We start from the raw sequence: 27,740 nt of genomic DNA, 5'->3' as shown, positions 1-27,740 counted from the left end.
CACTCAGCCAGGGAGTGGCGGGACGTGAAGGCAGGCGGGTGTGACTGTCCCCAGCTTCTGCTTGGTCGCCAAGCAGCCTGCCCCAGTCACTACGGCGTGTGCGCGCCGGTGTGCGCGCCCGTTCTGTGTGCGTGTGCGCGCCCCAAGACCAGCTCTTGGGGGCCAGGAGCGCGGCCGAGGAGGTGAGGAAGGAGGGGTGGCTCCGCAAACTCGCTGGGCTCGCGGGCGGGGCTTGTGTTGGGCCCCTGCCCCGCCCATAGGCCCCGCCCGCCGGGCCTCGGCGGGGAGGAGGCAGCGCGCTGGGCGCGGGGACTCGGCGGGCGGCGAGGAGCGCGGAGCCGTAGCCGGACGCCGCCGCCGCCACCGCCACCTGCGCGGCCGTCATCAAGGTAGGGCGGCCCGGGACCACCGGCCATGCCTTCCAGGTCTGCGCTATGTGTGCGCGCTGCGTCCCCCGGCTGCAGCGCCCGGGGAGGAATGCTGGGGCTCGGTGCACCGCGAGGGACCCGGCGGGGCTGGGGGGACCTGGCTTACAGCCCCCCGCGTGACCTTGCACAAAGCACTGCTCCTCCCCAGGCCTCAGTTCCTCATCGGGATAGCGGCCGTAAAGATGGCCCCTTCCTAGCCGGGCTGCTCGGTAGGGCAGCCTCAAGCTCCCGGCTCCCGACGGCGGCGGGGCCTGGATGGGCACTGTCTTCACAGCCCACCCGCAGTGAGGGCTGCTCATGCTGGGTGTGGCGAGCCGGTCCCGACAGTCCCCTCTAGTGGCCTGAGTGCCCCGTGGGACCTGTGCCGGGGCTCTTCCCTCTCCTGGCTGAGTAACCTGCTGGGCCTTACCTTCCCAGTATGAGAAACAAGGAGGGGAGACACCCCCGGGTCCCTTTGGAGCCCGCCTAGGCATGCAGGGTGGGGCAGTCAGAGTCTGCCCGCCAAGTCTCTCTCGCGGTCTGGGGCTGGAGGATCCCTGGTTTGGAGGTGGATGGGCCCTCGGCCACAGACTTGCCTGGACCAGACCCAGCAGACACCTTGATTTAGGGAATGGTGTGGAGCATGCCCTTCCTCTTCCCTTCCCCTCCAGGTTCTGGTGCCCAGCTCTGTGCTCCCACCTGGTGTGATAGGAATGACTTCTCCATGCAGGCACCCCAGAAGGGCCACAGTGCCAAGAGAGCTGTGTCTGGGTAGGGTTGGGTCTGGGACAGAGCAGGTGTCTGAGAGACTGTGGGTCCAAGCTCTCTGAGTTAAAAAAGACCTCTGGCATCTGGCCCAGCCCCTTGGTAAGATCCCCTTTGGAAGATCTTGCTGCCCTATTGCATACTGCTTATGATGGGAATCTCACTAGCTGTAAGCAGAACTAGAATCTGCTAGTCCTGCTCCATCCCCCACCCCAGGGCAATCATCTGGTGCCTTAAATCAGCTCATTTCAGGGCTAAACAGCCCCAGATCTGGCACTGTTTCTCCTGTCAGAGCCAAAGGGAGAAAAAGCAAGACAAGGAAGCTGAGGTGGCTGCCCCAGAGCAGGCAGCAGTTAGCCTGGGGCTTGCTCAGAACCCACCTTCATCAGGACTGGAATGTGTCCCCTGTATGGGTTAGCAGCCGTCTTAGAGGTCTGGAGTGAGAGAAGAGCCAGGGGACCCCTCTCCAGGCCTTCCAGCCTCTGGGTCCTCTTCCCTGTCTTCTCCTGTTGCCTGCCCTAACTGGGAGTAGTTTCTGAGAATCAAGTCTGGGCCTTCTGGTCTCTCTTTTCCCCCTCATGACCTGCCCCTCACCCGGGAGCTTCCTCAAAGCCAAAGGAAAGGAGCGGATGCCTGGGCAGGTGGTGAGCTCTGTGTCATTAGAGGTGTGTGTACAGAGGCTTGGATGAGCATTTGCTGGGGGTGAGCTCCCTTTGACTGCAAGTCTGGTACACTAGGGCCGAAGTGGAGTGGCCATGACCTTGCGTTCTGGCCATGATGGAGCTGCACAGAACTTGAAGCTAGACCACAGATGAGTGTTCTTATCCCCTTGTAAAAGCAGACTAAGTATATGTGCTTTCACTCAAGTGTAGCTCCATCACACACTACCTGTGCCTCCCATCATCTCTACCTGCGTATAATCTGAGCTCCATTTTCCTGCTCTGCTAGTCCAAGCCAGGTGGGCCTTGATTTAGGGGTAGGGCAGATTCCAGTTATTAAAAAGTCATCCTATGCCAATAATTTTAAAATGTACCATGGAATTATGGAATGTCCAAGCTGAAAGGGATCTTAAGAAATCATCTCGTCCAACTCCCTCATTTTACAGATAGGTATCCCCTATCCCTGGAGGGGATATGACTTGTCAGAGGTCACACAGCAGACAAACAACCAAGCCCAGGGATCCTGACTCCAGGACCAATGTGTATGCGTGTGTGTGTGTGTGTGTGTGTGTGTGTGTTGTGTGTGTGTGTTTGAAAAGCCATACCATACAGTAAATGAAGGCAACCTGTGTTTATTCCTATAAAATTAACAAAAATAAATATAAGAGGATAAACCTCTATACTGGCAAAACAGTAGGGATTCTGCAGTAGCATTTAATTTTACAGGGCAATCTGGCAGCTGGTTAAAAAGTCCATGAAAATGATCCTAACTTCCCTTTGCCCCTAGCCTTCTACTTTGAGGACTTTACCCCAAGGAAGTAATTACAGAGATGAGTGTAGTGCTATTATTTACAAGACGTTATCTTATAGAGATGAAGCTTTTGGTGTTTTACCTGAGGCTTAATCAACATTTCATTTGAAAAGTACAGCTTTAAAAATAGTGACACTAAAGCTTCCATTGCCAGAGACTGGCCAGCACTGGAGCAGTGTGGTCCGGAGGAAAAGCCACAAGGCTCAGGTCAGCAGCTGTAGATTCCCAGACTGACTCTTCCTCTACCCCACCGTGTGACCTTAGGTCCATCCCTGCCCTTCTGGACCTCATTTCCCTGTCTGTGAAATGGGGTATATTCAGTGATTGCTAAATTTCTTTGAGCTCTGATAACCCACCTTCTAGACTTAAATCCCTGTAACTGAAGCTTTTATTAGGAGCCATGAACATAGGGTAACCAAAGAACCTTCCAGCCTCCCTCCCTCCCCTATCATTAAATGAATCCCCTTAGAGTCAAGCAGCTAGCTAGCTACCCTTCTGGGAAAGGGACTTCCCTCAGCCTTGGACCTTTGTTATCTTCAAATGGCCAGAACATGGATTATTTTAGGAGCTAGTGTGTTTTTGTTTTTATCTTTACCAAATATAAGGGGACCGAGATTTTTCAGGAGGATCAGAAAATAATGCAGCAAGATCCTCCATTTCTTATTTTAAGTCTGTAGGCTGTGCCTTGCCTCTTTCAGAACAGACTGGAGGTGTTTAGCAATCACAGCTATTATGAAGGGCCAGGAGGAGGTGAACAAACATTTACTGGGCACCTACTGTGTTCTAGGCCTTGAGGTGCCTCCCGAGGGCCTATGGGTGCCATGGGAAACACATTAGATTAAACTATGTGAAATGGTCAGTATCTAGCTGTTTTTGACTTATAAGAAATGGCAATTTTATTTTGCTCAGCCTAAATGGAAAAAGATATAATTAAAATGCAGTGTGCTCCTTACCATAATTGAGAGATTGGCAGGGTGCGGTGGGGACTGGGAAAGGTGATTATAAGCTTGGAGAAGTCAAGGTGGAAGGACTTGGGAGTCTCACCTTGAAGAACCAATAACAACAACAATAATAAGCTAACAAGTGTTGAGTACTTACTACCTGCCTGATTCTGTCCTGTGCTTTGTGTCATTCGTGTAGTCATTCAGCCTTCCATTTACTAAGCACCAACTTTGCGCCACATTTTTCTAGGTAGGGGTGGGAGGGCTTGACAGTAAACAAAATAGACAAAAAAAAACTGTCTTAAAGGAGCTTCCACTCTTAATAGGAAAAAAGACAGAGAGTTAACAGTAAGTAAAATAGGTGGTGATAAGTGAGATAGAGCAAATAAAACATAGGATGTTTCAGGCATGTGAGGGGAACGGAAAGAGGTGGTTGTGGTTTTAAATAGGATGGTTGGGAGGATCATTGAGAAGGTGACTTTTGGGCAAGGGCTTGAAGGAGGTAAGGGAATGAACTGGGCTGATTTCTGGAGGAAGAGCCATCTAGGTAGAGAGAAGAGCTGGTGCAAAAGCCCTGAGGTAGGGCCATGTCTGGCACGTTCAAGGAAGAGCACACTGGGACAGAGTGATGGAGAGGGAAGAGGAGACAGGTTAGAGAGGCCATGGGTCAGGCTGTGCACCCCGTCTCATACAACATGAAATGAGTCCTATAAGTTTGTGAGGGAGGTACTATTTGTATGTCTGTTTTTCAGTTAAAGGAACAGAAGTACAGAGAGTTTAAGTACTTGCCGAAACAGTATCTCACAGAGGATGTAGGGCTTTTGGTCAAGTGCAGAGGGAGCCATGGAAGGCTTTTGAACAAAGCCAGGGCACGGCCACATTTGCGTTAGTGTGATTCCTCTGGGTGCAGAGAGAAGCTGTGGAAGTGATGAGGTTGGACCCGTGTGTGAACCATTGAACATGGGGGCAGAGGATCTGCTGAGCTTGGTGCTAGGGGTGAGGTAGTGGTCCAGGCCAGGTGAGCAGGAAGAGGAGGAGGAAGCCAGGCTGGTCTTGGGGTTTTTTTTTTAATTGAAGTATAGTTGATTTACAATGTTGTGTTAGCTTCTGGTGTACAGCATAGTGATTCAGTTATATGTATATATATTCTTTTTCATATTCTTTTCCATTATTGATCATTATAAGTTATTGAATGTGGTTCCCTGTGCTATACAGTAGGACCTTGTTGTTTTTCTACTTTATATATAGTAGTTTATGTCTGCTAATCCCAGATTCCTAATTTATCCCTCCCCCTCTTTCCCCTTTGGTAACCATAAGTTTGTTTTCTAGGTCTGAGTCTCTTTCTGTTTTGTAAATAAGTTCATTTGTATCATTTTTTTAGATTCCACATATAAATGATATCATATGATATTTGTCTGTCTCTGTCTGACTTCACTTAGTATAACAATCTCTAGGTCCATCCATGTTGCTACAGATGGCATTATTTCATTTTTTTGTGGCCAAGTAGAATTACATTGTATATATATATATATATATACACACCGCATCTTCTTTATTCAGTCATCTGCCGATGGACATTTAGCTTGATTAGATGTCTAGGCTATTGTAAACAGTGCTGCTGTGAACATTAGGGTGCATGCATCTTTTCAAATTAAGAGTTTTCTCTTGGGCTTATTTATTTAACAAATAATAGCACTTCTTATGCTCCAGGTACCATCTAAGATTTTACACCCGTTGACCCATTCAATCCTCAAAGCAATCTATAGAATAGATACTATTACTTATTATTATTCCCAATTTTAATAGATGTATTATATGTAAATTATATCTCAATAAAGTTAATTTACAGAGAAAGTATATATTTTTTTCTATTATAAATACTTGATGATAATGGAGAATTTAGAAGAAAGACAGGAAAACAGACAGAAAATAAATCATTCACATCTTCTCTTTTAATACCAGATAATCTATATAAATACTATGGTGTATTTACCTTGTCTTTTTCTTTTTTTACTATTATTCCCATTTTACAGATGAGGACACTGAGGTCCAAAGCAGTTGAGCAGCTTGCCCAGGGTCATACATTTGGACCCATGTCCTCTGGCTGCATTGTCCAGGGTCTTAATCACTGGGCTATGTTACCTATAGGCAAACTCTGGAATGTCAGTTGGTGGGTTCCATTGAGACACCACCCACCCATCTCCCCCCACCCCAGCATGATTTCATTGATAGGGAAAGTGAGGCCCAGTGAAAGGAAGGCCTTGCTCAGCATCTCTCAGCCATTTGGGAGCAGAGTGTGATGTCTCATTCTAAGAAGACATAGGGATCTAAGAACTTATGCTGGTTGATGAGACAGCTGCTTCCAGCCTGATCTTGAGACCAGAGCTTGCAGGGGGCTGGCAAGTGCCATGACCCTGCCCACAGGAAGTGCTGGGCACTGCGAGGGCAGGCCTGTGTTTCCAGAGCCCAAGAGTCTCAGCCCTCCAGCAGACCCTGGGTGGGAAGCAGCCAGGGAACGGGGAGGGAGAGTTTGGGACCTTGCCAAGCCTGCAGGCCCCCTGGGAGTTGTCTCCTGTACTCTGACTGTGCGTTTATTTCTGACTGATGCCAGCAAACTCCTGGGACTGCCTGCTGCCAGGGTTGCAGCCCTGGCTTCCAATCCTAGCCCAGGCCACTGGGTGAGCCTTGGGCCAGGGTCCCCCCCCCCCCACTTGCAAAGTGGCATCATAATGGTGACAGCTGCAAGATAAAGGGAGATGGAGATGGAAAGTGCTGGCACAGGGCGTGGCACACAGAAGAGCTCAATAGAGAGCTGGCTACTGCTGCTGCTCCTAGAGCCACCCCAGGGTGCTGGCCCAGGGATTGAGCCTACCCAGCCAGAGCCCTGTCCACAGTGCTCCCCTTCACACCCGGCTTGGTCGGTAGGGCCCTGCCAGTGCAAGAGGAGATGGAAATGAACCTCGGGCAGTGGCTTGGAGTCCAAGATTGCAGACAACAGGAGAGACAGTGGAACAGAAGAGCCTCTGAGGAGGAAGACTTGACCTGGCCACTGACAGACTCTGTAGGCAAGTCCTGTGCCTTCTTTATGCCCCCTTTTCTCTCCTGGAAAGTGAGTAGAGTGTTTCCTGCCTTAATAATCATAATGGTCTTCATACCAGCAGCTATCTATTAAGGTTTTACTATACCTGGGGAGTATAGATGGAGATAAGCCAGACCCACCACTGCCTTCAAAGGCACACAGCCTGGTGGGGCTCCAGTTCTAATAGGGACACCCCAGAGCCGTGGGCCCTCAAAGAGGGGCATCTGTTGCAGCCAGGGGTGGGGATGGGAGTTGGGGAGGCTCCCAGGAGGAGGTGATACCTGGGCCAGGTTGTTAGTGGGATTTGGAGTTAGCCAGACTCTGAAGGAGAGAAAAGCGAGGAAGGTCATTGGGTAAATTGCTCCACCTCTGTGAGCCTCAGTCTCTTCATCTGTAAAATGGAGATCATAAATACCTGGTTTGCCTAATATATAGGGTGGTTGTGAGTCTCAAAACTGGATAAAGAGCATGGAAGCGCTTGTGAACTGCAGAATGCCAGGCCCCTGTTCATTGTTGTTTATTGTGCTATCTAGAGTCCCCCGGGGCAGCATCTGAGTCTGGAGAAACATCTAGCCTGTTTAGAAAGACCTGCAGTCAAATCCGGCAGGGGCAGACAGCCGCTGTTCACCTCACAGCCCTTGATTTAAGAGTTCAAGAGTATTTTGGTGCTGGGTTGCAACTGGGGTTAGAGGAGGCTCCGAGGGCAGCTATGACCCGATCACAGCCCTGTCCAAGGAAGGAGTGAGTGTCCATAGAAATCCACCAGGCCAAAAGCCCTGCATTCTCGTACAGGCTGGGCACCCTAGTCAGGCCTCAGGGACCTGACCTGGGGAGGGGGGTGGCGGCTGGAGGGACCTGCCAGGTGAAGGGATGGAGGATACAGGAGCACCGAGAGGTCACTGGAAAGAAGCCAGTCTGTGTAGAGAGAGGTCTGCAAATTTGCATTACCTGGAAAAGCAAGGAAAAGAGCAAGGTGGGGAATGAGCCTGTTTTGGTTTGAATATGAGGAAAGAATAGATCCACACACATGTAAATACAGAAAGATACTCAGACAGACACACATCCAGCTGGTTGATTATCACTAGATGGCAGAATTTTGTTTTCTTTTGTCTTTTCTATATTTTGAAATTTTATATGTGATAGACATTTTATTGTTATAAAAATGTGGCTGTGTGTAATATACATGTTACAATAGAATATAGCTAGTATAATAATCTGGCCAGTCTGCTGTTACCAGCCTGGAGGGTTAAGGAGGTACCCACAGCACGAGGACTTTGGGTAAGGCCTGGAGGACATCCTGGATGCTGGCCTTCCAGAATAGTTGAGAGCAGAGTCCAGGGATGGCTTGATGTGGGAATAACACAAGAGGAGAGGTCTCTGGGGGTCTCTGGAATGAGTCCCAGGACTCTCTTCTTGGGACAAAGACTAGGGGTTTTAGGTGGCTGCAGACACAGTCAGCATTATGACCTGACTGTCCAAAGCTAGGAACCTCAGACCACATCAACAGAAGCATAGAGTCAGATCCAGGAAAGTGAGGGTCCTGCTGGAGCTCAGGCAGCCCCCTGGGTGGGACTGGGACATCTGGGGCAGATCGAGAGGCCACCAGGCTGGGGAGGAGCCTGTGCCTTCAGATCCCAGGATGCTTCAGGTTTCCACCTCAGTGTGCCAAGCCCCGGAAGGCCCTTTGCGCTCAATCATGTGCCTTTTCAGTCTTTGGTCCCTGGGACTCTCATAGACCCTCCTGCCTCTTTGCAAAGAAAGCAAAGAAACTAAGCTGCTGTCCTATTTCATTGAATGCAGGGCACCGCCTGTTGTGAGATACACTGTTACTTTATAATCCACTAAGAAAGAAAAAAGGACTTTTCTATAAAATATAAAATTATAAAATATATTTTATGTGTTTTATATATTTAATTATAAAATATATAATTCTATTTTAAAAGGCAATTAAAATATAATTATAAGTTGCATCATAGTTTCAGAGATGTTAAAATGCTAAATAGAAAAACAAAAACTGTGTCTTGGAATCAGACATGTGGCAGGCCCCACCCTAGATTCTTCATTTATTCACTCATTTAATCCTTACAGTACCTCATGGCTAGATATTCTCTTTTTGCAGATGAGGAAACAGGAACCCAGAGAAGTTAAGTGACTTGCAAGGTCACACAGCCAGCAAGAGGTAAAGCTAGGATTTGAACCCTATTCTAACTAGATTCTACTACTTTTTCCTCATCCAACCCCACAAAGACAAGGCCCTTGAGCTCTGGTCCTTGGGAAAAAGAGAACGTTCATCAGAGTGAACGTACCTCAGTGCAGAAATGCCTCGGTGCACTGGCCGTTAAACGCTGGGTGCTCTGAGTAACGGGGCCTGGAGGAGGGCTGGGGAGCTAATAGACAGGATGGGGCTTTGAGAGCTTACTGACTGCATCATTAGTCTCATCCTCGTTATGACCATTACTAGGAGTCAGTTGGCCTGTGGCCCACCCTGGAGAGAAACTGCAGAGGCCTGTCCCACACATACAATCCTAGAGCCTCACCCAGATTGGCCCACTCATTCATTCCTAAAAAGTTATTTCTCAATTTGATTTTTTGAACAGGATCTTTGTTCATGTGTTGAGCACTCTCTGCATGTGAAACACAGCTCAGTGTTCAGGATACAAGGCAGAGCAAAACCAATAAAGGAGCAGCCCTGCTGAGCTCACAGACAGGAGGATAGATGGGCAGTAACCGGGGAGTCCCACAAAACCTGGAGGAGAGGGGACATAAGGAGCATGCAGAGCAGAGAAATGTGCCTAGTCTAGGATCACTGCAGAAGGCTGTTTGAAGGGGAGGGCTTTTGAGCTGAGATCTGGAAGATGAGTAGGGAGTATGTGAGGGTGGAGAGCAGAGCACACTAGACCAGAGGAACAGCCTGTGCAAAGGCCCTGAGGCTGGAGAAAATGGGCTTTTGAGGAATTAAAAGCACTGTATATCTGCAGCTTTGATCCCTGGGCAAGGTAAGGCTGGATAGGTTGAGTGGGCCAGACCTTTCCGGCCCTGGAGCAATGACCATGGAGTGACATACTCAGATTTCTATCATTTGAAAAGATCAGGGACAAGATGGTTGGTGGTTGAGACTAAGTGACCAGATGAGAACAGGTGGTAGCCATGGGAATGGACCTATGTGGATGGTTTAAGAGATGTTTGGAGGTGGGGGAAGGTGGGATGAGTGGGTACCAGGAGAAGGAGGCCAGGGTGACAGGAAGCTGGAGGCATTGAGGGTGTGGTCGGCAAGGAGGGGGTCACACTAATGTGACTTTGGAAGCAGGCGAAACAGTTTCATATGATGACAAAGTACAGGGTGTGGCTAAGAGAAGGGATGGCTGAAGTGAAGGAAAGGAGGCCATTTGGAGATGAGATGGTCCTTGTACAGAGGGGAAACGGAAGCCAGAGAGGCCATGGGACTTGTCTGAGGTCACACAGCTAGGAAGTAGCTCTCTGGTGTGGTTGTCTGTCCCGTGGGTCCCAGATTTCAGAGGGTAGTTCCTTTCCTGACTCTTGCTCTGGAGCTGAGAACATGACACTGCTGAGTTTGCAGCCTGGAAGAGGAGCTGCAGCCAGCTAGGGGATGGACAGGACTGCATGCCGGAAGACTTCCTGGAAGAGGGAGCATCTAGTCTGAGCCAGGCAGCTGAACATACAGAGTGATGGGGAGGGAGATATTGGCAAAGGAACAAAGAAGCCAAGGGCTGGTGATGGGAAGCACGCGGAGCCCGTTTGGGATGTGGTGCACACATCGTCTGGTTTGGCTCAATCTAAAGAGAGAAGAATCAGATACTGGCCTGATACCAAGGGCAGGGAGGGAGCAGTCTGCCCTGGCAGGGAGGAGAGTTTTATCACTGACATTGTTTAGAATTGCAGGAACATCATGGTAATAAAAAGTCAGACTTTTAGTCGATTTTACTATTGTTTTGAAATGCTCTATAGAAAATGCGCGCCCTTATTGTCTGCACCCAGACTGACTGCTCACCTCCCTACTGCCTTTGTCCCCCCACTTCCCCTTCCCAGAAGAGGGAAGAGAGCCACAGAGACAGGAGCAGGATTTCAGCCTGTGCCACACAAGGCCCAAGATCCATGTCCACAGCTACCCACCACCTTACCAGGCCAGAACTGGCACACCCTGCAGACCGCTGGGCTGTGGGGTTCCAAGTCCTGCAGTGTCCAGGGCTCCAGCTGGCTGTCAGAGCAGAATTCTCAGGCTCTAGGGACATCCCAGATCTCACCCTCCCAAACAGAACCTTCCAAAGTTATGAGGACAGCCGTAATGCCCTTCAGGGGGTACTTCCCAGCCCACAGATGTCTCTGAGACCTCATGGGCACTCAGACAACAGCTGGGTCGATTTAGTCCCACTTCACAGATGAGGAAACTGAGGCTTCAGAGCAACTCTCAGAACCAGGGCCTGCTGATGACCCCTCGTCCCCCATCCTGATAGCACCTGTAACCTTTGCTGAGATGCACGTCTCCCTGCTGCCCACAGCTACCCTCAGAGCCAGCGGGTGATCTCACATCCCAGGGGAGGCAGCCCAGAGGGTGAGAGATCAGGGACCTACCTATAGCCCAGTGAGAGGGCCAGGAAGGGGCTAACTGTGGCCAGGACACGGAGGTGTTAACATCAGGACCAGCTACATCCCTTCCCAGGTCCTTGTTTCCTCTCCTGCAAAGTGAGGGTTTAGATTAGATGATCCCTGCCATCCCTTGCAGCCTGAAAATCCTCTCTGAGGGTCTCCCTGGCCTCCAAGGTGAGGGTTGCAAGACACTATTGGGGTATAGGAAAAAATATTATCCAAACAAGGGAATAACTCAGGTTTGCTCACATTTGCCAGGTGTAGACACATTGATACTGTCTGCAGTCAGTCAGGGGGTCAAGCAGCCTCATGTCTTGTGTCTCTAGAAGTCTCTGGGAAAGAGGTGGCAAGGACACCCTACTCTTTGCTTCATTTTGGGCAGGTTATCCCTATTAATTAACCTGGTCGTTAATCTAGGTTAATCCAGGGTAATTAAACCAGACTGAATTTATGGATTATATTAACTGGTTTTAACAAAACTAACTCTCACAAAATGGACAAGTGGTTTTAAAAGATTCCTACCAGAATGCTGGGTAGTTAGTAATTCTAATAATGCTAGCACATGAGGACGAGACAATGGAAGGATTAACACTTGGCTTTCCAGCAGGATCACTTCATCAGCCACAAGGGAAAAAACCATGAGTCAAGAAGTCAACCCAAAATTTTTGGGGCGGGGAGGACACTATTTGAAATATAAATTTACAGTCACTCCAGTTAATGGTGAGTCTCACCTCTTGTATGTATTGTGCCTTGTGGCTACTGGTGATGGGCACTTGTATATAATATAATATATTGGAGTGGGTGAGCTCAATTCTTTTCCCTTTGGAAGGAGTAAATAATCAAAAAAGTTTGAGTCCCCCTGCTCTAACTTCCTGGTCTTGTCTATGCTGCTGCCACTTCTGACACACCACCACGTTTATGATCAGACTTCATTTGAGTGGGGTGCGATTTCTCCATTTCTCTACCTGCTCCCAGGGCAGAGACTCCGTGGCTACCTCTGGGCCCAAAGAGCCCAGAATGGTGTTCTGTTTCCAACTGGGAACTTGGAAAATATGGATTGAGTGGATGTGCTTCAATTTACCCTTTATGCTCTGCTGGCCTTTCTAGCAGCAAAGACTTGGGGTCTGTCTTCTCTCTTGGCCCCATCTTTCCCAGCCTAAACCACATTCTAGAGAAATGCAGTATCTTTCAAAGGTCTGAGCCTCAGGAGAGCCCAGCTAGGGTGAATGACCCTCGGCCTCACAATCAGAAGGCCTTCTTCCCCAGCCATCCTTGGAATTTGTCCCTCCGAGAATAGCAGCACAGATAAGGAACAAAATATGTGACACCGTATCCAGGCACAGGATCAAAGGAAACTTTGTTCCGTGTCTTAGTGGACTCTCCTGGGCTGGGGGCTGGAGACCTGGCTCTCACTCCTTGTTCTGCCCTGTGTGGGTGGCCCTGGGCATGCTGATTCTCCTTTTGTACCTCTTGATCTCTAGGGGCTTGGCCGTTGCTGCTTTTCTGAGATGTGAAGTCTGGGATCTTTTTGGAGACCTCTCTACTGAGTGGTTCGCAGCCCCCATCTAGGAGGTTTGGGTATGAGCCGGTCTCCAAACTGAGTGAGCAATGGGGACAACTTGGAGCATGACTGTGCCACAACCAAAATAGGGAGAAGATGGGAAACTGAGTCACACAAGAAGCCCCCCAACCTGGAGTGGAGCCATCCCAGCGGCAGGCGGTCAGGGGCCTCAGATCTCTGAAGGGCTGTCATGGGGCAGAGAACCGGATGTGGTTGGTGGGGCTCCAGAGATGGAGACAGGGCAGTGGGGAAGTTGTAGATTTCCACTCAGTAGGAGGAAGTCTAACGATTGCGCTCTTATGCCCGCGGAGGAGTGAGCTTCCCTTTAGTAGAATGGTGCAAGCCGGGACCTGCAGGCTTTGCAGATGGAAGGGTGTGGACAGAAGAGCAGAGAGCTGGGCTGGATGCCCATGAGGGCCCTTGACCCCAGGCAGTCCTGGGATATCGTGTCTGTTTCTTGCCCCCAGATTTAATAAGATCATTTGAGAGAGGGAGTTAGTGGGTCTGGCTGAGAATTAGATTAGACAAGAATTAGAGCTTCAGATTCTAAATCGGCACTGAGGGGTGGGGGAGGGGCACAAGGCTTCCTCTGTTTTCATCCAGTGAAGGGGATTTTGGTGCCTCCCTGTGCAGATGATCCCTCCCACCCTCGAAACTAGATCTTTAGGTGTCGCTGGTTGAAGAGAAAAGGAACATGGGCACTTTGTGCTTCTGGTTTAATCTGTAAACCTTGTTCAAAGTCCGTATTCATTTCTGCTAAATGTTCATTTCAATCCATTAATACAGGTAAGTAGTTTAAAACTGTGCCTCCTCATAGTGAATAGTCGATAGAAATTATCATTATTAGTTTTTTTAATTTCTTTTTTCAATTGAAGTATAGCTTTACAATATTTTATTAGTTTCAGGTGCACAACATAGTGATTCCGTATTTTTATAGATTATACTCCATTTAAAGTTATTACAAAATAATGGCTATAGTTCCCTGTGCTATACAATATACCCTGTTACTTATCTATTTATACATAGTAGTTTGTACCTCTTAATCTCATACCTCTATCTTACCCCTTCCCTCTCCCCACTGATAACCACTAGTTTCTTCTCTATGTCTGTCTGTTTCTGTTTTGCTATATACACTCATTTATTTTATTTTTTTAGATTGCACATAAAATTGATATCATACAGTATTTGTCTTTCTCTGTCTGACTTATTTCACTCAGCCTAATACTCTCGGTCCATCCACATTGTTGCCATTATTACTAATTTTTAATTTCTTTTGCATTTGCCATGTGCCAGGCAATGTTCTAAGTGCTTGTCAGATGTGAACTCATTTAATATTACCATCCCATTTTATAGAGGAGAAAACCTGAGGCCTAGAGAGGTTGACTAACCTGTCCAAGGCCTTCCGGCTGGTGTGAGTTGGGGCCGATGTTTGAGCTGGGCAAGCGGGCTCCAAACCACGTCTATCCACTGCTATGCTGCCTCTTGACGTGGTCATACCATGTAATAAAGAAACAAAGTGCCTTTGCCTCCATTCTCCAGGAGGGTTTTAGGCAGGGATGCACATTCCCATTTTATGGATGGGGCACTGGGGCCCAGGGAGGGACCCTTGAGCCGGGTCACACAGCAAATGAGGGCAGAGCAGACTGGAGCCGGGCCCCTGGTCTCAGAATATCTGTGCACCTTCCCACTACAGAGCAGGGCTCCCAGCTGAAGCCTGGTGGGAGTACGTGCTGGTTATTGAGGGCACTGCTCCCTCAAGCGGTCCCTTCCTTCACCAAAATGAGTGGAGTCAGCTCCACAGAGGGCCAGCGAGCTAGAAGGAAGTTGAAGGGAAGAGCTTCCCTCTGCCCGGGAGAATGTCTTCGAGGCCATCCTGAAGGTGCCTGGGGGAGGGGTAAGGATCCTCACCCCGAGGGGCCCCTCCTACTGGAAGCCTAGGCAGAGAAGCCCTGATGAGCCAGGAGTGAAAGAAAGGGTGAGCAGTTGGGGAACCAACTGCCCCTCATCCCCTGAAGTCGACTCTAAGGCCAGGAGTCAGGAAGGGTTAAAGGAACAGGAACTCCCTGGTGAAACCACCGTGGAAGCAGAGGCAGAGCCCAGCGAAGGCGTGCAGAGAGCTGGGTGCTGATCTAGCTCCGTGCTGCTGTTCCTTATTCCTTTATTTTTAAATTGTGGTATAACATAAAATTTACCATTTTAACCATTTTAAGTATACCGTTCTGAGACATGAAGTAGATTCACACTGTTGTGCAATCACCACCACCATGATTTTTAAATTTTGACATCACAGTAGCCTAGTCTATTGTTTAATGGTTTGTTTACATGTATGGATGAAGAGTGTGCAGTCAATGCTAAAATATCATGCTTAGCAAAGTGACCGTGCATAGGAAGCTCACACACAGCTTTCCGCATGCCAGGCGCTGCTCTAAGGCAATTTAAAGGGATAAACGTATGGAATCCTTATGACTCCCCTATAAAGCAGATTCTGTTATTGATCCTCTTTTACGGCTGAGGAGACTGAGGCACAGAGAAGGTTAGTACCTTTCCCCGCATCCCTCCCTGGCTCTTGTATGGGCACACTGGTTTGTGGAGCACTCGCTTTGTGCTAGCTCAGAGGCTCTGTCCAGCCTCTTGCCCCGTCTCATAGTAACCCGGGGAGAGGTGGGTGCTGTGTGGTACCAAGATGTAGGGAGGGTCTCTGACTCTGAAGCCTATGTCTTGACCACCTGCCCTTGATGCCTGCTGTTCAGACTGTGAAGCTGTTGTGGAAACACCTGCCCAGCTCTTGAGTGCTGGCCTGAACCCACATTTATGTATTTAGGAGAATATTGGAGAGAGGAAGCCCAGAAACACAGCTCCATGTGGCCCAAGTTAGGAAGGTGCCCTGTGCTCATGGAGCCTTTGGAGTTAGGTTCCTACGTGTTGTGTAACCTCAGGAATGTGCCTCCATCACTCTGAGCTGAGTGCAGTTTGCTGCATCCATGAAGTGAGGATAATTGTCCCCACCCAAGGTGGCTGTGAGGCGTGAATTCAACAGTGAGTGGGAAGGACTTTGTAAATCATGGAGCAGGGCTGCAGAGCAGTGGTTCCCAAAGAGGGGTTCCTGGAGCAGCTGCATCAGCATCACCTGGGAACTTGCTAGAAATGTAGAGATCTCAGCATCCAACCCAGACCTGCTGAATCAGAAACTCTAGGATGGGCCCAGCAATCTGGGTGTCAGTCAGCCTTCCAGGTGACCCTGATGTGCTCTCACGTTTGAGACCCACTGTTGGAGAGCTTCTTGCAAAATGTAAATGAGATACTGTCACCGGTCTGAGCAAAGAGTCAGTCTTGGGACGGAAGTGCCTCTTCAGCCTGGGCTGCTGACTGTACTCTTCATCCTCCCTTGGGCCTCCTGTCCTCCCTGGCCCACAGGCCTAGCCTGAACAGATGTGGGCAGAGCCCAGGGAGGCTGGAAATGGAGAGAAGGCCCACCATCCTCTCCCAGCGTCTGTTGCAGACACCACCCAGGGAATTGATTAAGGCTGTACAGCGGCATTTAATTCCATGTTGATGAGCAGGTGGGGGAGAAGCAGGTAGGGGCTTCCCATCACCCTCCTGCATGTGCAGCTGGGCTGGAACGTGCAGTGTCGGCTGCCCAGTCCCAGGCAGGAGCAGGCAGCCCTAAGTCATGCCTGGGAACTCCTCCCACAGGGAAATGGGTTGAATGATAAAAGGACGCTGCTTCCTGATTTAAAACCCAGCTGCTGAGAAGCAGCCCAGGAATGGGCTTCCCAGCTCAGTGTTTCTCTCCGGTGGAGACAGGGCAGGCCCGGACTTCTGGTCAGCAGCATGCCAGCTCTTCCCTCGTCCAGACAGGCCTCAGAGTCCCCTCGCCGCTCTCATCGTGCTCCAGCCGCTCCCGCAGACTGGAGCTGGGCATGAAACGAAACACATTTATTTTTTCCCTAGAACAGCCCCGAGCTGAGGAGAGAGAATACTTCCCCTCGCTAATGACAGGGGCTACAGCCGCTTCAGCCCTGACAGCTCACACCTGGGCTACAGACTTTGCCGCCTCCCTTCGTGGTCTCAAGTACCAGCTCCTCAGCAGGCCTTCAGAGCCTCGCCAGGCCACCCTTACAGCCGCAGCCCTGACTGCTCCCCAGCATTAGCTCAGACCCCAGTTGGTCTGGACCCTTCGGTTCCCTGGATGTGCCTTCGCCTACCCACCCAACGCCGCATGCCCCTCGCTGCCTGCGCCGCAGGGCTCCGGGCATGGCTCAGTGCAGAGCCTTCCACCTCGGTGCTGGGTTCGTCCACTCAGCCTCAAAGTTTAGCTCAAACATAGCCTCCTGGTGGCCCTCACTGACTCCCCCAGTTTCAGGCTCCCTGCTGCCCTGAATTGAGCTTGCTGGCTTTTACCATCAGCCAGGGCTCCTGGGGGTCAGGGTCACCCCTGCCCCCACAGCACCCAGCACAGGCCAGGCTAAGAGAGGGTCCCAGTGATGCTGGCTGGACTCATTCGGGGCCCAAGGCCCCTGCAGCTGGGCAGGGTGAGAGCTGATTTGTCGGGTCCACTGATGACAGAATGCAGCCCCCTGGCCAGGTGTCTGTCCCAGGACGGGGCCGCAGGGCTTCACTGTGGGGCCCTGAGCAAGGCACCTTCCCTCTCTGGGCCTCAGTGTCCCTCTCTGTCCAAAAACAGATCCAGAAGCTCTGCCAGGGAACAGACGGTAACCAGGAAGTGGAGCCCCCAGGTTTTCCACCTCCAGGAGTCATCTTTAAAAAGTCTCCAGTGACCCTTGTCTCTCGAAACTCCCATATAAGGAAATTGTGGGGCAATAAATCTGTGTGGAATTTTGGTCAGGGCCTGGTTCTGAGGAATAAACAGGAAGAAGCCCTGTTCTGTGTCTCCCGAGGGTCGAGGCAGGAAAGGACCAGCCCTCTGAGGACTGGGGCGGCCGCCAGCTGGGCAGTCCCAGCGTCCTCTCGGGTCCCAGGGTCTGGAACAGGTGGGCTGCAGAGCCCTCAGCAGGTTGTCCTAACAGGTGGGCAGGGCAGAGGCGTTGCTGTTTTATTGGTGGACAAACAAACCCTGAGATGGGACAAGATTTGCCCAAGGTCACGGAGCAAACTGGCATCAGAATTAGGACTCTTCCACCTGACCAGCAAGCCTACTATGAAGTGACATGCTCAGTTCCCAGTTCCTAGTACCCAGAGCGGGTGTTCAGGAGAGGCTGATGGAGTGAGTGAAAGCTCAGTCCAGGAGCCAGGTCAGACTCCCCCTAGGTGCCTGCCTGTGGGGTCTGGCCTGTGGGTGGGCAGTGCAGAAGGCGGAGGGCCATTTGGGGTCGACAGCCCCATGGATGAATGGATGGACAGACGGAGGAAAGAAGGAAGAAACAGGGAGCAGGTCAGGAGGAAGGGAAGGGAGCATCCATCAGCCGAGCTCCTGCATGATACCAGACACACGCAAGGCAGTTCACATCTGCTGCCTCATTTAGCCCTTGGCAAGGCCCCGTGAGATAGATGTCGGGTACTCTTTTACAGATGAGGATGCCAGGGCCCAGAGACAAATGCGGGCTTTGAACCAGGTGCCCCTCTTTTGCCTCCGTGAGTATCAGGATGGGGGACCTCACAGGCTACAAAGACTGCTCAGGCTGTGATCTGGGGAGGCCCCAAAGGCGGTTCTGTTTGAGCTGGGCCCAGGACGGTGCAGTGCGAGAAGGGGGCATCTGAGGAGCCTCAGACTTATCTGGGCTGACTTGCCTTTAGGCAGGGAGAAGGGGTGTGAGCAGAGATGGGGTGTCTGGGAAAGCTGACGCTTTGAAGGGGGAGTAGATAAACCAGAATGGCCCAAAGGCAGGTCTGTGGATGTGAGGGGAAGGCCGTCCATCAGGGAATGTACAGGGGCCTCAAAACTCAAGTCTAGAAGAGGACTTTATCCTGAAGACAGAGGGGACAGGAGAGGGCTGTCTTCAGGGAAATAACAGAGTCAGGGTGGGGGCAGGTTAGGAGGCCTGGGCTGTGGTGGAGGAGAAATGGAGTCACTGCAAGAAAAGGCAGCCCAGGCCGCACACAGCTTGAGGGAGGGGTCAAGAGCAGGTGCTCCGTGGGGCAGGGGAGTTCGGACCATCTCAGGAGATGCCCTACTCCTCCTCGGGACCCAGGGACCTACCTGGCTCTGGGCAGTGTCAGATGTTGGGAAGAGGCACTCCCACAGACTTAATCGCATCAGCAGGAAAGAGGCATTGTCTTGGCTCGCTTTCTGACTCAATCTGTATTTCCTGTGGGCCTGCCGGGTGGCATCTGTGCTGGACCAGAAGTACCAGGGAGCTGGAGGAGGGGTGATAAAGGCAGAGGCGGGAGGGTACTCGAGGCAGAGAACCTGGAAACAGGACTGTTTTTACCTGCTGGCTGCGTGGTGCCTCTGCCTCCACTGTTGATAGGGCCTGGGCGTTGAGGCCTGCCGGGGGCAGTTTGGGGGAGGGGATTCCCCGGGCATCAGCATTCTGCTTTCCCGCCTGGGCTGTACTGATGTCCCAGAGAACCAAAGGGCTTCCTCTGCCCTTCCAGCCTCCGCCCTGCCCCACCAAGACCCCCAGGCCCCTCAGCACTGGGCTGAGCTAGGCTGCGGGCCTCTGCCGTCAAACCCAAGTTCGTGTGCCTGATGCACAGTAAAGCCAAACAAACGGAAACGTCAAAATTTGGAGCAGAGAAAGGTTTAATTACAAGGGTCAAGCAAGGAAGATAGGCCAGGGGGGCAGAACTCATGCTTAAAAAAACTGAACTCCCCCATGGTTTTCAGGGAAGGGGATTTTATAGGCAAAATTTGGGCGGAGGGCTGCAGGGTGTGTGACTTTCTTCTGATTGCTGGTGCTCCAGGAATCCTGTGCTCAGCTGGAAGTTACCATCCTCCACCTGTGTAGAGAGCTTTAGTTCCTGTAGAAGAACTCAAACATATATTGTTATGTACATCCTTTGAGGATGAACCGGGGCTCTGCTTCACTATTGTTTGCCTGTTTTTCCTTTGTTTCTGCAGTCCCTGGCGTCCCTGATGAGTAACTGAATCTGCCCTTTAGAACTCAGGGCTAGGAAGCAGAATCCTTTTTTCTACAAACAAGAAACTCAGAACATGGAAAGGCTTTTGTACCAGGAGGACCCCACAGGGTCCTGCTTCGCTTTATCTCCACTGGAGAGCCCCGCAGGAGACACTCAAATACACACTCCACCTCTCTGGGTTCTTCTGGATCCGCAGAGACTGTTAGTTAGCATTTCGCATGTCTTTTCCCTCCATCAACGTGGTGAGCACCAGGGGGGAAAACTCTGCGCACCTGGTGGGCTGCTTTGCACCTTCTGGTTTGGGACTTTTACTCAGATGTTGGGCCCTCAGCACGTACCTGTCGTGTGTTAAATCAAATCTCAGTGTCCTGTAAACATTGGGGCTACAACAGTCTTCACAGCGAACATTTGTTGAAGACTAAATATGCCCCCAGCATCGCTCTGTGTGTTATGTGGTTAATCTCATTTAGTTGTCAAGTCAACCCCGTGGAGGAGTGTGGACCCGGGACTAATCAGTGTGGCTTCAGATTCCAGCTTGGCCACCAACTCACTGTGTGATTTGGGGCAGGTTACTTAACCTCTCTGTGCTCCAGTTTTTCTATCCAAAATTGAGGCGATAATACTTACGAATTGTTGTGAGGATTCAGTTAGTACCTGGAACATACCTCACACAGAGTGAGGAATGTATTAGCTATTATTTGTTATTATGCCCAGTGGTAAGGAATTAGAAATGCTAAGTTACTGGCCCAAAGTTACAGGCATGATAGACATGTTCTATTATTACACTGTTTAGCTGAGTACCTGGTAGCTCCATGTGGCTGTTGAGCATTTGAAATGCTATTAGTGCAACGGAGGAGCTGAATTTTACATTTTAATTGATTTTAATATTAATTTAGAAGCCATGTGTGACTAGAGACTCCCGTGTTGGACCGAGCTGGTGCCTGGGTCTCATACCCTGTGATCTGATCTAAGTGATTCTAATGTACATTGAGCTGCAAACCACTGCCCTGTACTTTAGCAGCCCGTCAGGGTCCTGGCATCTCATCCTTTCCTCCTTTGGCCATTTCCCTGAATTGCCCCCTTCCCCTGACCCCAACACAAGGCCTCATACAGAAGCAGCACTGAGCCAGTAGTGGATGAAGGTTGGTGATTGAGCTAAATCATTTTCACCTCTCCTTATACACCTTCCTGACTTTTTTGCTTCGAGGTGTTCTGTTCTCTGGTTCAGGATATTGGGCTCTTTAAGAAGTCAGTTCTAGAGCCTTCTCTCTTGCAGGCAAATTGACTTACTATAGAATCCTTGCACATAAATCAGATAAAAGTTTTCTGAAGGCCTCTATAGTAAGTGAAAGGGTGACCAGCTTTTTCCTGTTTGCCTGAGACCTTCCTGATTTTAACACTTAAAGTCCTGCATCCCAGAAATATCTGCCCCCACACCCTGTCCTGGGCAAACCAGAACAGTTGGTCACCCTACTTCTCTGGAGCGCTACACGGCCTCTTCTTGTTCTGAAGTAGGGAAGAAAACTAAGCCTGTGAGATGAGACCCTGAGGCCCCGATTCCCTAGGTCCTACCCTGTCACTTCAGACCCTATTGCTGGCCTGTTGTGGGCAAAAATAAAGACACCTTGTGCCAAGAAGTGACGGCTAAACCAGGACCTGGCCTCAGATGAACAGAAATGACTGGTAAAATTCTCACTGGGAGAAGTAGCTGACACCTGTTTCTCCTTTCTGTCTGGTGAGAAAGGAAGGTTCCACGGGAAATCGCTGGTCAGGCAGAGACCTGCGTCGACAGCAGGGAGTCCTTGACCTCAAATGGGCCTTGGCTTCCTGAACCAGATATCTCTCCCTCTCCTGGGGTGGATCAGAGGCCCTGGTAAGGATTTAGGGTAAATTAGAAAGGAGCTTTCTGGTCAAGTTTGGGGTCAGGGCCAGGATCAAGATAAACTCTCTGACAGATGATAGTCAACCCAGGATTGGCGTCAGGTTATTGGACCCACCTGTAGTTAGGTGAATATTGTGTTAATTCTTGGTCTTTGTAGATCACCTTCAGAGTCCTTTACTCTTTATGGTAATCTTTTTTCATTTTTTAAAACTGGGTAACTTGTGATTCAGATATTCCTCTATTAACTGACATGGGTGTGGTGGTTCAGACCGTCCCATGAGGCGTGCTTGGGGGCAGCTCAGTGACCACAAGGTCAGGTTTTAGGAAAAAATAAAATACGGTTCCAAATATTAGATGCAGAACCACACACTTACCAAGGGGCCAGTGGTGGCCAGCAGCACCAGACTCGTCCCCATCCTTGACGTTCAAAGACCAAATCAGATAATTTCATTCTCTCCCTGAGGCCAGGTACAGCACAATTAATGAATAATCTATTATACTGCTTTCTACCACACCCAGTTTGGATTCGGTTTCAGCCACCCTGCAGCTAACCCTTGTCCTGTAATGATTCAGGGCTAGGCTGGGAAGACAGGCCTTTGGGGCCAGGCAGGGAAGTCTCTGAGTCTCTGTCTCTGTCTCCATCTCTCTCACACATCAGAGAGGAGCATGTGGCAGGAAGAGGGGCATCTGCACCACGTCCTGGCTTCTGCTTCCCACCTCCTCTTCTCCTACTAATGCGATCTTGGTCATGTCACTTCCTCTGCCCCACATGGGGACAACAATCCCCAGGAGAGTTGTAAGGGATGGGACAGGCAGTGAGCCATTCCGCTGTTGGGCATTAAGAAATAAGCTCAATGGGATGTTACACCCAGCAATCACTAAATCTTTTTGAGGGGTGGGGAATTCATAGCACAAAGAGCCTAATCCCATGGTGTCAGGCCTGCTAAGCACCCTTGGGATGGCAGTAGAATCAGTGCCACCCCCTGCTTTGTGCACCCCAGCAGTCTGGATGCTGTGGCTTTGATGTAGGCCCAGCTGGATGGGACCGGGCAGGATAGGACAAGTGGCGTGGGGTAAACCTGGCCCAGATTGCTGTTCTGGCCCAGCCTGTGGGTGAGGGCCTCGCAGTGCTGAGGGCCCACTATGGTCTGCATTTTCAGGCAAGTGCCTGCTTGTGGGGAAGGTAAAACTGCTCTCTGAATTGCTGAGCCCTTAAACTCACATGTGCACTGATGCGCACCTGCTGTGTGTGCAGTATATGCACAGACACAAACACCCTGATACATGGGTGCTGCACACTCACAGGAGCACATGAGCACATGTGGACGCCCTGATCAGTCCCGTGCTCATGCACAGACTTGCACACACAGTGCACACGCATTTGCACAAACTCCCCCAGACCCTGCATATGTACATGCACACGCCTATACCTGAGGGAAAGACGGCCTGCCTGGCCTGGTGCCACCCACACTTCTGTAAGTTTCCCTCATGAGAACAGTCCTAGAAGAAACTTGGCAGTGGGGATTAGGTGCTGGGGCCAGGTGGGGTGGGGTGGGAGAGAGGAGTTTGGCACAGAGTTCAGGGCTAAGTGATGTTTACGCTGCTCCCAGGCTGGCCGGCTTCATCGGTGGAGGCCAACAGCCCCCTTTCCAGAGGGTGTCCACTTGGGTTCCTTTTCTGTGAAGTGGGTGGATGATGATCATGATACCTCCTTTTGGGGGCTGAGGTGGGATTCGGGGGTGTAATGAGTGGAGCTCTCGTCATCATGCTCGTTGTCTGGAGCTGAGGGCTCCGGAGACAGTTCGGTTCAGCTCCCAGCTCCACCGCCTCCTCGCTGTGTGACCTTGGGAAGGTTGCTTCGCTTCTCTGCCTCAACTCCTACATCCGTAATGGGGAGCAAGGTAGCACCTACTGTTAAATTCATACAGGGGAAGCACTTGAAACGTGCCTGGTGCCTAGCGAGCACCCCAAACTGTGAGCTACTATTGCTGTGGATGTAGCTGTGAGCTCGAGGAGAGGCATTGCCCAGGCCTCTGACAGCCCCGACCCTGAACCTGGACCCAGAGCCGTCCCCAGGCTGTGAAGGGAGAGCGCTGGGAGTGGCTGGAGGGGTCAGGACTGCTGATGCTGGGCGGGTCATGTTGATCTCAGCAGCGATGACCGGCCCCAGTGCCCCACAGCCCAGTGTGGGCACAGCACCACGGCCTGTTTATCCCCCTCTCTGATTTTTCATGAACCCGTCCCTCCCTCTCCATCCCCTCTGCCCTCCTTCAGCCCAGGTGACCATCACTCTCATCTGTTCCACCCTTTCTTTCTCTAACCATCAGAGGAATCACCTAATAGTGAACACTGGTCCTCACCTTCCCATGCTGTAACCCCTGCTATAGCTCCCATTGCCCTCAGAGTCCAGGTCATTTCAATTGGCTCCTGAGAGGATCCGGGTCCTGCCTGCTCGCCCACCTCTTCCCTGCAGCCTCCTGTGCCCTGCCCACACCAAGCACAGGCAGCCATTACCTGTTTACCATTAATTGGACCTGCATGGGATAGTGTGTTGGTCAGGACAGATAGACTATTCTCTGTGACAAATAACCCTGCTACTTCTCAGTGGTTCACTCTATAAGTTTATTTCCCAGTCACACTATTTGTCCAACATGAGTCAGTTGTGGGGAGGTGCTTTGTTCACATAGTCCCTTGGGGACCCAGGATGATGGAAGCTGCACCATCTGGAACATGTGACCTCATCCTTCCAGCCAAGGACAAGAATTCCAGAGGGTCACAGGCAGGTCTTACATGCTTCAGCCTGGAAGTGACACTGGTCACTTTTGCCCATGATTCACTGGCTAGGCCTAATAGTGGCTATCTAACTGCAAGGAGGCTGGGACAGGAGGGGAGCAGTGGAATGTCTGGTGAGCATCACAGTAGGCCACACACAGGTCCCCCACCACCACCATCGGCAACCTCCGCCCCAGTTCATCCCCCACCGCTCAAGACAAGGCAGGAGTAGGGTCCCAGGAGCTGAGCCTGCTGACTTGCCCCCTACTTTGCCACCACCCACGCAGGCCCCAGGCAACTCATCAGCTGCCACCTAATTGCCAAGACCCTGGGGGGATCATTATCCCTTGATCTTCCTTCCTAAGATGATCTTTAGGACCCATTTCTCTCAGGACGCAGAGCAGAGCAAAGCTGAGCTGCTCCTTAGCAAGTGGTGGCGTTTATCTTACAGACACTGAGTAAATCCCTTTCTGATTCTGCTTCCTTTGTCGAATTGACCACTAGGAAGCTCATACTCAAATTTCGCCCCCTGAGGTCCACTTCCTCTGTGTGCAGGGTCTGGCAGCACACATTTGTAGTTGACTCCCCCCACATTTCAGGTGAACTCTTGGTTCTCGCATTTTCCCTCTGTCCCCATTTCCTCACCGTGGCTTGTGTGTGTGTGTGTGTGTGTGTGTGTGTGTGTGTGTGTGTGTGTGTGTGTGTGTGTGTTCTGTCTATTTCTGTAAGGCTTCCTACATCCTTTCTGGGATCAGATGGGCATTAATTAGGCAGTCAGTCCCTGTGTTCTGTGCTGCCTCCTGTAGCTCTGGCAAATACAGCCAGCGTTTTGGGCAAAGGTCCTAAAAGGCAAGTTGAAATACCTGAGCTTCACAGGATAGACCCGCCCCGACAAGGCTGATGGGCTACCTGGTAGGGTATAAAGGGCTTGGCTCAAGGGTCGGGCCCCTGCTCTCCATGATCTCCCAAGGGCAGCAGCCTAATCTTGTGCCTTTGAACTGAGCCCAAAGAAGAGCCTCAGGCCTGGCGTAGGCAAAGCACTGTGCCAGGCATTCCTGGGGCAGCCCCAGGCCTTTCTCTGACATATGTGCAATCTGGTAGAGGAGACCTGACACCAAACTGCAAATCAGGACAGACAGTGTCAAGGGCCAAAAGTCAAGGAGGAGAGACAGAGGAGAGCAAGAGGTCCGCTACTCCAGGTCAGCGCTGGAGGAGGGCGCCTGGGAGCTGGGGAAGGGGAGGATTTGGACTTGTAGAGATGGGTATGGGCAATAGGGGGCTGGGAAGAGCAAGCTAAGCAGAGGGAAAGGCAAGGGTGAAGGCCCAGAGGACTGTAAATGCAGGAGCAGTTGCAAGGGAAGCTGGGTGGTGGTCTTCATCTGGAAGTTACCATTTAGAAGATGAGCAAGAAAAAGTAAATCTTGGAATATGGGGTGGGACCCAAACCGAGTCTGGCCTTGATCCTGTAGGACATCAGTGAATGGGGTGCATCAAAGGGTGGTCTAAGGTGGGGGCCTTGGTGGGAGGAATACAGTCAGACTCAGTGTCCAGAACAATCCCTCTGGCTGCACAGGGAACGTGGATAGGAGGGCCCAGTGGGTCAGTGAGACTGAGGGGCAGGAGTTTGAACGGAGCAGCAGTGGGGAGAGAGGAGGCCACATGGTGTCATATGTTTGGCATTGAGTCCCAGACCCTCTTACAAGCCATTCATGATCTAGCCCTGCTCACCCCTCCAGCTTGTATTCTCTTCATTCACACCATCCAGTCTACATGTTATATGTGTGAATTTTTTTTTTTCTTTTTAGCATCTCCTTGCTAATCTTACCAATCCACATGTAGTTCCCCAAACATTTCATGTTGGCTTCTATCTCGGGGCCTTTGCTCAAGCTGTTCCATCTGCCCAGACACCTTCCCTCCAGCTCACCCTTGTCCAGCTTCCATGGCCAGCTCCTACTCATCCTTCAACTCACAGCTTACATGTCACTTCCTCTGGGAAGCCCTCCCTGACTGCCATGTACAAACCTCCATTATTACCTATGGTACACTGGGTCCCAGTGGCCCAGACTCACTGGTGGCCTCACTCATAGGACTCTTGGCCCCTGTAAGGCTGGGCTTAGCCTTGTTCTCTCCAAACCCCCAGTGCCTGGCACAGGACTTAGTCACATGGTGGTGCTTAGTAAATACTGAGTGAACAAATACAAGGCTGGATGAAGAGCAAGGGAAGGTCAAGATGCCTGGATGATAATAGTGGTTGTAATTATTGCTGTTGAGTGAGAGATCTTAATGTATCATCTAATTTAATCCTTACAACAAGTCTATGAGACAGATATTTTCTTTGTCCCCATTTTACAGATAAGGAAACTTGAGGCTTCAGAAGTTAAGTCATTTGGCCATCCAGCTAGCAAGAGGCAGAGCTGGAACTGGAGCCCAGGGAGACTGGTTCCAGAAGACATATTGTTACCCACTTAACTAGGCTGAGTGGGGCAGGGTGGCTGGGCTGTTGGGTGAGGTGCTGGATAGGGAGAGAATAGGGTGAGTTCCCTCTGTGGTTTTTCTGCCTTTTTATGTTCACACTGGAAGGGATGAAAAGCAAACAGTTCAGCAGTAACTATCCATCATCTCACCAGGTCCATAGAAGTAGCCACAATTATAGCCTGTTCACCTGGGAGCCCTTTATAGCACATTACTATCCTTGTAGAAATGAGCGTTGTCCTGGTCACACCCTCTTATGTATTCTCAAGGTGAGACTCCACGTGCCCTGCTGTGTCCTGCAACGAGCCTCACACCTCCTCTGTCCCATTTGTCTCCGGCAGATGTCATGGCACCCCCAGTACCGGAGCTCCAAGTTCCGCCACGTCTTTGGCAAACCAGCCAGCAAGGAGAACTGCTACGACTCAGTGCCCATCACCCGCAGCGTCCACGACAACCACTTCTGCGCTGTGAACCCCCACTTCATTGCGGTCGTGACTGAGTGTGCTGGTGGGGGGGCCTTCCTCGTCATCCCTTTGCACCAGGTAAGGATGCCTGCTAAGCCCAGGTCCAAACAGCTCTCTGGAGGCAGCGCAGGACAGAGGGAAGGTAGAGAGAGCTTTGGTTTCCGTCCCATATGTGGGTTCAAGACCTAGCCCTGCCTGTTGCCAGCCGTGTCACGAGTGACCACAAATAAGTCATTTCACTCCCTTGAGTCTTAGTTTCCTCATTGGTAAAGTATACCTCT

The 27,740-nt window shown here is 50.8% G+C and overlaps 1 protein-coding gene across 1 annotated transcript in view; it reads left to right on the top strand.

The window, feature by feature from the left end:
- CORO2A (coronin 2A) overlaps positions 1–27,740 on the top strand; it is a 55,598-nt gene continuing 27,858 nt past the window's right edge. The window contains exons 1-2 of the mRNA XM_032478051.1: positions 1–389; positions 27,337–27,537. Coding sequence (XP_032333942.1) covers positions 27,337–27,537 — 201 coding nt within the window. The 5' untranslated portion in view covers positions 1–389. The remainder of the gene's footprint in view (positions 390–27,336; positions 27,538–27,740) is intronic.

This window comes from Camelus ferus, chromosome 4, assembly GCF_009834535.1.
Source record: "Camelus ferus isolate YT-003-E chromosome 4, BCGSAC_Cfer_1.0, whole genome shotgun sequence".
Lineage (NCBI taxonomy): Eukaryota > Metazoa > Chordata > Mammalia > Artiodactyla > Camelidae > Camelus > Camelus ferus.
This window is presented reverse-complemented; position numbering and strand designations above follow the sequence as displayed.